This window comes from Rhinatrema bivittatum, chromosome 3 (genome assembly GCF_901001135.1).
Source record: "Rhinatrema bivittatum chromosome 3, aRhiBiv1.1, whole genome shotgun sequence".
NCBI lineage: Eukaryota > Metazoa > Chordata > Amphibia > Gymnophiona > Rhinatrematidae > Rhinatrema > Rhinatrema bivittatum.
Genome location: NC_042617.1, coordinates 281,387,378 through 281,399,618, shown reverse-complemented (window position 1 = coordinate 281,399,618; position 12,241 = coordinate 281,387,378). Strand labels below are relative to the sequence as shown.

Here is a 12,241-nt window from a genome sequence, read left to right as displayed (position 1 = left end):
CTCTCGGGGCTGTGTGCCCTGCCCCAAACTTTTCCTTTCCACCCAATGCTTAAGCAGTTGGTCACTCGGGAGTGGGAATCTCCGTACGCGACCCTGCGGGTGGGACGGGCGATGGACAAACTCTACCCTTTACCCGAGGAAGCCTTGGATATCCTCAGGATTCCCAAGGTGGACACGCCGGTTACTGCAGTCACCAAGCGGACCACGATTCCTGTTACGGGAGTGACGGCTCTTAAGGACTTACAGGATAGGTGGCTAGAAGGCCTCCTCAAGCGCATTTTTGAGGTGTCAGTGCTCTGTGTTAGAGCGGCGGTCTGCAGTAGCCTCATGTAGCGAGCGACTCTCGGGTGGGTCCAGCAAATGTTCACATCACAGGTGTTGCTGCCAGAGGAAGCAGATCAGGCGACTAGGATGGAGTCCGCGGTAGCTTACACAACGGATGCATTATATGATCTGTTGTGGGCATCTTCACGCAACATGGCCACTGCAGTTTTGGCTAGACTGCTTCTCTGGCTCAGGAACTGGTCCGCAGACGTTTCTTCCAAAACTCAGTTGGGCAATCTTCCTTTTAAGGGAAAACTGTTTGGGGAGGAATTTGATGCCCTTATTAAATCTCTTGGGGAGAATAAGGTGTATAAATTGCCAGAAGACAAACCTAAGTCTTCCAGGCCCTTTGGGGCAGCACGTTACCATTTCCGAGGACAGCGCAGATTTCGGCAGTCACGGCCGCCCGCTTTTCCCGCCTGACAACAGATTCAGAGGGTTCAGTCTTGGCCTACTTCCTTTCGTGGTCGGAGGCCATTTCGGGAGGGAGGCTCTCAAGGGGCCACCGGAGGTAAGCAGTCCCAATGAATGTGTTCTGACCCTCTCCCCGGTTCCAGTGGTGGGAGGTCATCTCTCCCTGTTTCTCGAGGAGTGGGTCAGGATAAAGTTGGACCAGTGGGTCCTCAATATCATCGCCCACAGTTACGAGTTGGATTTTGCCCGCCCGTTAAGGGATCTTTTTCTGATTTCTTCCGCCGGCTCTCTGGCCAAGCAAGAGGTAGTTGAGCAAACCCTGAGTCACTTGAAATCCCTGGGGGCTATTGTTCCGGTCCCTCCAGAGGAGCGCAGGGCCGGCTGGTACTCCATCTATTTCGTAGTCCCGAAGAAGGAGGGGTCCTTCCGGCCAATATTGGATCTCAAGGCAGTCAACCGAGCACTTCAGGTTTCCCGATTTTCGCATGGAGACTCTACGGTCTGTCATTGCGGCTGTCCACTCAGGAGAATATTTGGCCTTTTTTGGACTTGACCGAGGCGTATCTTCACATTGGGATACGCGAGCGCCATCAGTGGTTTCTCCGGTTCATGGTCCTGGGGGAGCATTATCAGTTCCAAGCTCTTCCCTTCGGCTTAGCAACAGCGCCTCGGGTCTTCACCAAGGTAATGGTAGTCATAGCAGCGGCCCTTTGGCGGGAGGGGATCTTGGTTCACCCATACCTGGATGATAGGCTCATCCAGGCCAAATCGGAGAGCCTCTGTCGGGAAGCAGTGAGCAAGGTTCTACTCCAGCTCCAGTCCCTTGGTTGGGTGGTCAACTTTGCCAAGAGCCAGTTGGTACCATCTCAGGTTCTCAACTTCCTGGGAGCACGCTTCGGTAGGCAAGGTCTTCCTCATGCGGGAGAGGAGGCTCAAGTTAGTGGTGCAGATCCATCTGCTCATGTCCTTATCCCTGCCCATAGTATGGGATTATTTGCAGGTACTTGGTTCCATGGTGTCTACTCTGGAGGTGGTTCCCTGGGCGTGGACACATATGAGACCATTACAACGCGCATTGCTTTCTCGGTGGGATCTGAAATCGGAGGAGTTTCACCTGCCTTTGCCACTGATGGAACCAGCCAGGTCCAGTCTCGATTGGTTGATTCCGGCCCACTTGTTACAGGGGATGGACCTGGAGGAGCTGCAGTGGGTAATAGTCACGACGGATGCCAGCCTCACTGGTTGGGGAGCAGTTTGCCAGTCACAATCCGCTCAGGGTCATTGGACAAGTTATCAGGCGACGTGGTCAATCAATCGATTGGAAACCAGAGCGGTACGCCTGGCATTGCGTGTTTTTCTCCCTCTGGTAGCCCAGTGTGCGGTGCGAGTCTTGTCAGACAATGCGACGACGGTAGCCTACATCAACCGCCAAGGGGGAACCAGGAGCTGGTCGATGGCCTGGGAGGCCGAAAGGCTCATGACGTGGGCAGAGCGACATCTAGTCTGGTTGGTGGCCTTGCACATAGCCGGGGTGGACAATGTGCAGGCAGACTCTCAGCCGCCAGCATCTAGATCCCAGTGAGTGGGAATTGTCTGACGCAGCTTTCCGGCTGATCACTTATCGTTGGGGGGGGTTCCACACCTCGACCTGATGGCAATTCAGACAAATGCAAAGGTGCCCTGGTTTTTCAGTCGTCGGAGAGACCACGGGTTGGGAGGAGTGGATACTCTTGTTCTTCTGTGGCTGCTGCAGCACACTGAACCAACAATTTCAATGTGTTATCCACTATGATGCCTAGATCTTTCTTGGGTTGTAGCACCTAATATGGAACCCAACATTGTGTAATTATAGCATGGGTTATTTTTCCCTATATGCATCACCTTGCACTTATCCACATTAAATTTCATCTGCCATTTGGATGCCCAATTTTCCAGTCTCACAAGGTCTTCCTGCAATTTATCACAATCTGCTTGTGATTTAACTACTCTGAACATAACATAAGAACATGCCATACTGGGTCAGACCAAGGGTCCATCAAGCCCAGCATCCTGTTTCTAACAGTGGCCAATCCAGGCCATAAGAACCTGGCAAGTACCCAAAAACTGTCTATTCCATGTTACTGTTGCTAGTAATAACAGTGGCTATTCTCTAAGTCAACTTAATAGCAGGTAATGGACTTCTCCTCCAAGAACTTATCCAATCCTTTTTTAAACACGACTATACTAACTGCACTAACTACATCCTCTGGCAACACATTCCAGAGTTTAATTGTGCGTTGAGTAAAGAACTTTCTCCGATTAGTTTTAAATGTGCCACATGCTAACTTCATGGAGTGCCCCCTAGTCTTTCTATTATCCGAAAGAGTAAATAACTGATTCACATCTACCCGTTCTAGACCTCCCGGTGCACACATTAAACGCACAGACTGGGGTTTTAACGACCTACACACACAAAACCAAGGCACAAGCCCTCTGCCCAGCCCACCACATAAGAGCGGCGCAGCACGAGGAGGCCACAGCTCTGTGCCTACAGTGCAAGGAGGCCCTGGGAGAACCTGGACAAGGACTCCCCAGCCAATAGAGGAATCCGGATCCACCGATTAATACCCTGGACCTCTCTATCCCCAGCACGACCCTCCCCCAAACGGGATCCCTGGGGAACGCAGCAACCTTTAATCTAGGCCCAGGATCCTTCTCCTGGGTAGAATTCTTTAAGGGTCTACACACCTTGTCCACATGCAACTGCCACCGATGGCACAGACACATCTGCCACCAGAGGACCCTTGCCTCCAGGCCTTCCAGTGACATGTTCTCCCCCCCCCCCGGCCAAAAGCCTTACCATAGGGACACGGACACCTCTGACGAGGATCAAGACCCCCTGGAGGAAGGGGAAATACCTCCAGGAGCAGAACCTTATCGAACCATGAGACATTTCTTCTCCAAAGAAGAGATACCAGATCTTGTGGCTCTCAGCTTGAAGGAGCTCACCATTCCAGGCACAAATGCCACAGAGGAATCAAAGACTAACCCTTTCTTAGAAGGGCTCAGTCAGGCCTCCCTCCATTTCCCCTTGCTGAAAACCATACAACAGCTGATCAACTTGGAATGGGATGCCTCAGAGACCAGTTTCAAAGGGAGGCAGGCCCTGGAAGCCCTATATCCACTGGAACCCTCAGCCAAAGGTCTACTAGTGTTCCCCAAAGTCGACGCCATGGTCTGCGCGGTAACAAAGCACACTACCATCCCGGTTAAGGAAGGAGCAGCACTCAAGGATGCCTAGGACAGACGTCTGGAATCCATCCTTAATCAGTCATTCGACGTATCAGCTATGACACTGCAGATTGCTGCCTGCTGTGCCGTGGTAACACGTGCCTGCTTATCCATGACCAGGAACGCCGCCACGCCTGGCGAAGCACTAAAACCAGTGGTATCCTTCCTCACGGAATGCGACCTCTGACCTGGTCCACACCTCAGCCAGGGGCGTCTCATCCATAGTGGCAGCCAGAAGGCAACTCTGGCTCCGAAATTGGTCAGCCGACACGACCTCCAAGACGAAACTCATGCGAATGCCCTTTAAAGGAGCCCTCCTGTTCGGAAGCAAACTGGAGAAGTTAGCCGACAAATGGGGCGAATCTTCAGTACCTTGGCTACCGGAGGACAAGAACAAAAGAAGCCAACACCCCTCTCCCCGATTTACCTAGGGGCAGAGGATCACAGCGTTTCAGACCTTACAAGAGTACATATCAAGCCCCTCGCCCCGCAGGCAGGGTCCAGTCCTTTCAGAACAAACACAACAAGAGGGAAGCCAGCTCTGGCACAGGTCCCAGCCGACCCATCCACAAGAAGAAGCCATAGGGGGCAGGCTTGCCCTATTCTACCAAAGATGGGTCGAGATGATAACTGACAAGTGGGTCCTAACCATCATTCGAGAGGGATACTATCTGGACTTCCACAACATCCCTCCGAACAAGTTCCTGAAATCTCCTTGCCACGCAGCCTCCAAGAGGACTGCAGTGGAAACCACACTGGACAAATTACTCGCCGATGCAACATCAAAATACTGGGCACTATTCCATCTATCTTATCGTCCCCAAGAAAGAGGGAAAGTTCCAGACCATCCTGGACCTCAAGTCGGTCAACCGCTCCCTGAGGGTACCACACTTCCGCATGGAAACCATGCGCTCGATAATAAGGGCAATACAGCTGGGGGAATTCCTTACATCCTTGGACCTGTCAGAAGCATACCTGCACATCCCGGTCCATCACGAGCATCAGTGCTTCCTGCGCTTCACAATCCTGGACCACCACTACCAGTTCCAAGCACTACCCTTCGGGCTCGCCACAGCCCCTCGGACATTCACCAAAATTATGGTGGGAGTAGCGGTGACACTGAGGAAAGAGGGAATCCTTGTACACCCATTTCTGGGCGATTGGCTGATCAGGGCAAAGTCTCCAAAGGAAAGTCATCAGGTGACCACCAGAGTCAAGGCTCTACTGGAGAAGCTCGGGTGGGTTGTCAACACAAGCAAGAGCTGCCTACAGCCCTCCCAATCCCTAGAATACCTGGGAGTCCAGTTCGACACCAGACAAGACAAGGTCATTCTTCCCCCTACGAGGAGAAGAAAACTGACGAACCAATTGCGAAACCTGCTAACAAGTCTTCACCCCAAGGTATGGAACTACCTCCAAGTACTCAGCCTCATGACATCAGCCCTGGAAGTGGACCCATGGGCAAGAGCTCACGTGCAACCGCTATAGCGCTCTCTACTGTCACGGAACCCGATGTCCCAGGACTACTCCATTCGCCTGCAGCTCCCGGAGGAGGTGCGGAACCATCTCCAATGGTGGCTACAAGAAGACCATCTGAACAAGGGAGTAAGGCTATCCCCACTGACCTGGATCTTGCTCACTACGAATGTGAGCCTACGAGGGTGGGGAGCCCACTGCCAGGAACTGACTGCCCAGGGGCAACGGGACAAGGAAAAGTCAGGATGGAACATCAACGGACTGGAAGCCCGGGCGGTCAGACTAGCCTGCATACGGTTCAGACACAGACTCCAGGCCAAATCGGTCAGTCATGTCAGACAACGCCACGACAGTTGCCTACATCAACCGCCAGGGAGGAACCAAAAGCCAACGTGTCCCTGGAAATAGATCCTCTAATGGTGTGGGCGGAAGCAAACCTACAAGGGATCTCAGCTGCCCACATCGTGGGAAAAGACAATGTCACTGCGAACTACCTCAGGAGAGAAAGTTCTAGACCCAGGGGAATGGAAGCTGTCGACCACAGCCTTCCAGTTGATAGTAAATCTCCTGGCAACCTGGTCCAACGCCCAAGTTCCCAACTTCTTCAGTCGCAGACGAGAACCACAATCCCAAGGGATCGATGCCCTTGTCCAAACCTGGCCACAGGAGGACCTGCTATACGCCTTCCCCCTGTGGCCACTGCTGGGCAGGATCATCCGCAAGATAGAGCACCACAGGGGGCTAGTACTTCTAGTGGCCCCGGTCTGGCCAAGAAGGCCGTGATACGCAGACATGCGAAGACTCGTGATGGTGTGCTCTCTACCTCCACACAGGGATCTGCTCCAGCAAGGCCTGATCCTCCACGAAGACCCAACTCGATTCTTACAGTCTGACCTTTGAGAGGACATGCCTGAAGAAGAGCAGATACTTGAGGGCAGTGATCGACACCTTGCTCCGAGCATGCAAGTTCAAAGCTTGGTGCGAAGACCGCAACATCCTTCCGCGAACAGTCAAAATTCCCACGATCCTGGAAATTCTGCAGGACTGATTACAGAAGGGGTTGTCTGTCAACTCCAAGGTTCAGGTGGCCGCTCTGGCCTGCTTTCGAGCCAAAGTGAAAGGTACCAGCCTAGCATCTCATCTGGACGTCTCCCGCTTCCTGAGGGGTCAAGCAGATTAGACTACCCCTAAAGTGGCCGGTACCCCTATGGAACCTCAATCTAGTACTAGATTTCCTAGCGGGAGCCTCCTTCAGACCTGGCCGAGGTCTGCCTCTGCGAATCCTAACTTTGAAGACGGCAATCCTAGTAGCAATATGTTCGGCCTGTTGCATCTCCGAACTTCAAGCACTATCCTGCTGAGAATCGTTCCTCAGGTTCACACTGGGATCCATACAGCTACGCACGGTCCTTTCCTTCTTCCCAAATGTGGTTTCTCACTTCCATCTAAACCAAACCATCTCGCTGCCATCCCCAGACGAGCATAAGGGCTCGGTCCGATACCTAGAAAGGTCGGAGCCCATACGAAAGACGGACCACCTATTCGTCCTTCACAGTGGGAAGAAACAAGGGGAAGTGGCCTCGCGGGCAACAATAGCCCGCTGGATCAAAGAAGTAATCAAGGCGGCCTAGATAGAGGCAGGCAAGCCTCCACCTCTACAAGTCAAGGCCCATTCCACTAGAGGTGGGCCCAAAAAACAAAGAGGAAGACGGTCTAACAAAGCCGTGAGGAATAAAACAAGGAGTAGCCGAAAGTCCTTCAGAAAATCTTTATTAATTGCCCGACTCTAGGCCTGAGTTTCGCCCATCAAATGCCTGCTTCAGGGGCTATAAAAAGATGATAAACAATAAATAATGAACAATAAATAATAAATGATATAGTCAATTTTATAAATATTAAAACGAAAACTAGGAAATAATTAAGATTAATATTAATTAAAAACAGACGCAATTATACTTCTACTATTACATCCAGGTTGCGTAGTAATAGATGAGTAAAACAATTTTTTGGCAAGCAAAACAGAGGACTAAAAATATACAAATAAAATTACAGCAAGGTAAAAACACAAGCGACCTTAATACTATCAACAAGGGATGTAACAGCCAATTAATTAAAAAGTTCTTAAAAACCTTTCATACAATGGTAAAAATCGGAAACATACCTGAATGGAATCTAAATTGGCATGTTCATAGGTGTGCTCGATCCATTGGAATCCATCACAGACTTAACTAAAGAATATTATTAGTATAAAAATATTATTGGTGGTAATTAAAAAGAGGGGGAATGGTGATTAAAAAATGTTAAAAATGAGCAAAATAATAAATCAGTTACCTCGCATAGATACCATCACTGGGCTCACAGGTTTGCCCTGTTCATTGGACTGCGCAGATATTGTGTATTCATCCAACAATCGGAAAATTCACGATTGTGGTTAAAACGACTTCAGAATATGACTAAAAAAATCCATATATATAAAAACCAAAATAAGTAACTAACGTTGTTAAGTGAACAGCGTTCTTGGTGTTATACCTTCATTTAGAATAATACATTTTTTTATAAAATATGGGCATCCATACACGAAACATAATATTGATGAAAACGATGTATTAAATCATTTTTAGAACTCAGCGAAACTGCTCATTTTTGAGCTTCTATAAAAAAAAAATGTAAAACTGCAGATACTAAATGAATCATAATACTCAAAACAATCTTTATCTAGCCGCGATGTCACAATTACTCTTACTTTGATGCCGAGATCTGAGTTAGTAATAAATATCCTCTAACTTAATGGCAAATCTGTGTCCACAAGAGTATAAGTTGGAATCAGTGATGTGGCATTTCTTATTTTCTGCTGTGTCCACAGTGACCAGTGAAAGATAGGGTGTTTGTGAATAAATGGCATTTTTATTTTCTACCGGGTCCTGAGTGACAGTGTGCAAACAACATTATTAAGCCAAAATTCTTATTGTATGGAGAACCACAAAAAAGTGCTTATATCAACTACTAATAAGCTGTTGTCAAAAAATGATAAAAAAGCGGCAATGCAAATTAAGTGATGTGCCAAAATGCTTATATAAAAAACCGCAAAAAAGTGCTTATATCGACTCCTAATAAGCCGCAGAAAAGTGCTTATGTCAACTACTAGTAAGCCGCTGTCAAAAATTGATGCGAAAACGGCAATGATAAAGTGCTGTGCCGGAAAAATAATGTAAAAGAAATAATCAGTGCAACAACAACGTTGTAATAAATTACCTAGAGATTTGCTAAAACAGACCAACTTAGAATACTTACAATGCGTCTGTCTACAAAAACTTAGCAAAAGAAAGAGGTCGGCGAGAGAGAGTACCTTTTAAACTTGTTTGGCGCCAAAAGGTGTTGTCAATCAGCTATGAGTGGGCGGAGCAAAAAACCAACGATATCCAAAATGTCTTGAACATTTGTAATAAGAAAGCTGCTGAATGAATAAACTATAACACTAATCAGGCTGAATATAAAAGTAAAAATTAAATTTGATAAAGGGGGAAGTTTGATGAAAAGATGTCAATCAACTAGTGACGGGTGGAGTCTCGCTAACATACTTGTCAATCATCTACTTACACTTATAACAATCTATGACATCGCAAAAAATATTCCATTCTTGAACAACAATTCTATATAAAGTAATGTAAATCTGAAATCTTATTATAATTGGAACTTAAAATATCATTTAATCCACATAATAAAAAATCAAAAGGTGTCACAAACCACCTAAAATAGATAATAAATAAATAAATATAGATACTAACCAAAAACAATGTCTGGGTGAAACAAAAAAAATGTTTTTGTGTTGTGAAAGGGATGTCAATCAATGAGTAGAGGGCGAAGACTCACTTATATTACACCCATCTATCACCATACTTTCATTTACTCTTCATGAATCTTCATAACAGCCCATCATATCACATATTGATCTATCCATAAAGCATAAAGAGTGAGAGTAAAAATAGCTATAAAAAATTAAAACCAATATTTTTAAAAGGGAGGAAAAAAATTATTCTGTGATGAACTCCATGATAGGAGCAACCTAAAAACATGAATTAAAAATGGATACTTAAAAAAAAGAATAACAGTGTTATAGAAAAACAGAAAAATCAATATCTAAATTTAGACCATGTGGTGACAGTTTTAAAATCATAAATCAATTTTTGTTCTTGCTGTAATAGTATTTTGTCTAAATCGCCTCCTCTCCAGTGCATAGATTCCATTCAGGTATGTTTCCGATTTTTACCATTGTATGAAAGGTTTTTAAGAACTTTTTAATTAATTGGCTGTTACATCCCTTGTTGATAGTATTAAGGTCGCTTGTGTTTTTACCTTGCTGTAATTTTATTTGTATATTTTTAGACCTCCTTTTGTTTTGCTTGCCAAAAATTGTTTTACTCATCTATTACTACGCAACCTGGATGTAATAGTAGAAGTATAATTGCGTCTGTTTTTAATTAATATTAATCTTAATTATTTCCTAGTTTTCGTTTTAATATTTATAAAATTGACTATATCATTTATTGTTTGTTTATTATCTTTTTATAGCCCCTGAAGCAGCCCTTTGATGGGCGAAACTCAGGCCTAGAGTCGGGCAATTAATAAAGATTTTCTGAAGGACTTTCGGCTACTCCTTGTTTTATTCCATTCCACTAGAGCCCAGGCAGTGTCCTGGGCAGAAACAAAGATGCTGTCACCCACCGAGATCTGTCAGGGCGGCGACATGTTCCTCCATTCACACCTTTGCCAGGTTCTACCGCCTGGATGTCCAAGCTCGAGAGGACACAGCATTCGCAAGGGCAGTACTAAGTGGGCCACGGGCAGCCTCCCACCTGGTTCGGGAGTAGCTTTTGTACATCCCATTGGTCCTGAATCCATCTGCTACACGCAAGGAAACTGAGAAATTACTTACCTGATAATTTCGTTTTCCTTATTGTAGACAGATGGATTCAGTATCCCGCCCACGGCTGCCGCTAAGCACGAAAACCTCGGGTGTCAATTCCCGAGAACAGGACAAACACGGGTAAGCTACGCTTTCCTTCAGCTAGGACACCCATAGTTACCAGGTGTCGGCATTTCTCGGTTGAGGGCACTGGCGGTGTCCAGCTATAGTCCACGTCAACCAGTTCAAGTTGATCACGTTTCTCAAGTTGTTCAAGTTAAACAAAGTTAACCAAGTTAATCAAATTATCCAGGCACACATATATCCACAATTGCTTTGTGAGGAGAATACTGAAGAGCAGAGCTTCCTGCACGGGTATATGTACTGGTGCTGATGTCAGGAGCACACTATACCCATTGGTCCTGAATCCATCTGTCTACACTAAGGAAAACGAAATTATCAGGTAAGTAATTTCTCCAATAAATAGATATGGTGATCTGTTTGTCACAGAAGAGGGTCCCGTTTTTCAGCACAGTACATCACTACATTTGACATCTTCATGATTTTGGTGACAAGATGAACCCTGTATTTATTCTCTCCTCACTGTCTGGTGTAGGTTGATGAGACTGGTGTGGAGGTGAAGGACATTGAACTGGTGATGTCTCAAGCTAACGTGTCCAGGGCGAAAGCTGTCCGTGCACTGAAGAACAACAGTAATGACATAGTAAATGCGATTATGGTAAGTGGGGATATGTGCTCTCCTGCTTAGTGTAAGCCCAGTGAAACACTTGTCTGCTGCCTTTCCACAACTGAAGGGTTGCACTATGAACAGCAAAATGCTGATTTCATTGTGCTAATAAAAGTGAGAGTCCATTTATATTATCAATGCTGTCAGTAAACAGAACAGATCCCATGTGGGATCTGTTCTTTTTCAGATTGGGAAATATATATATGATGATTAAATTGGGAAAAGGTTCTCTTTCCATAATAGAAGCTGTTAATGTTCTCCAGGCAAATGTATGTTCTCATCTGGTGCTGATAATGTTGCAGAATGTTACAGAATGGCTAGGGCACTAGCAGTCAAAACTGTAAAATCAAAAAATCACATTTTACACTTTCTCTTTTTTGAGGGTGTATACAGCACTATTTGCTCTTGGGAGCATGGCACAATTTAACTTTTTGAATTAACTGCTCAATCTGTATTTAAAGAGTAGACTGTACCTTAACATGTTTTTCTGTTTCTTTTCCAGGAGTTAACGATGTAAACATCAAAAGTGAGATCTTTATTTTAATTTTTTTTTTTTGAAGTGTTGGAGAGGTTGAAGCAGCTGAAATTGGGGTTTGTACTATTTCTATTGATGAATAAAGTTGTGGCTTATTGTTGGTGAAAGACTTGTGTTTTTAAAAAAAAAAAAAAGCTGGTGTGGACACCCGTCCACTGGGAATTATACAGAGACTGCTATCCACACAGGCTGCCAAAAGTTTTCCGGATACCAATTACATTTGGTCACTGCCGATCTGAACTGATGACCACTCCACTGAGCTATCCAGTAGTTTGTCCCCCTCCTCTGACAAACACACACACAAGACTGGTCTTTTTTTTTTTTTTTTTTTTTTACTAGAACCTGAAACACTGGGAAGTTCTTTAGACAGCATCTGGTCATTTAGTTTAGTGGAAAATGTTCTGTCATGGTGATAGATCTAGTGTTTTGGTAAAGGTTTGCAAGTTGCTGAAATGTAAGAATGGAAAGCAAAGCCCCTCAGCTGGAGCTGGCTTTTGGCAAATATTGAACAAAGGGTGGTTGTAAGGAATGACCCTTTCAGGTGCAGCAGTGCAAGCTACTTTTGGCCAGT

At 45.9% G+C, this 12,241-nt stretch overlaps 1 protein-coding gene across 13 annotated transcripts in view; it reads left to right on the top strand.

The window, feature by feature from the left end:
- The window catches only part of NACA (nascent polypeptide associated complex subunit alpha), a 38,141-nt gene extending 26,364 nt beyond the window's left edge, over positions 1-11,777 (top strand). For all 13 annotated transcript variants that reach the window (XM_029594837.1, XM_029594836.1, XM_029594835.1 and 10 more), the window contains 2 exons: positions 11,004-11,126; positions 11,638-11,777. In XM_029594837.1, coding sequence (XP_029450697.1) covers positions 11,004-11,126; positions 11,638-11,652 — 138 coding nt within the window. In that variant the 3' untranslated portion in view covers positions 11,653-11,777. The remainder of the gene's footprint in view (positions 1-11,003; positions 11,127-11,637) is intronic.
- The last annotated feature ends 464 nt before the right edge of the window (positions 11,778-12,241 follow it).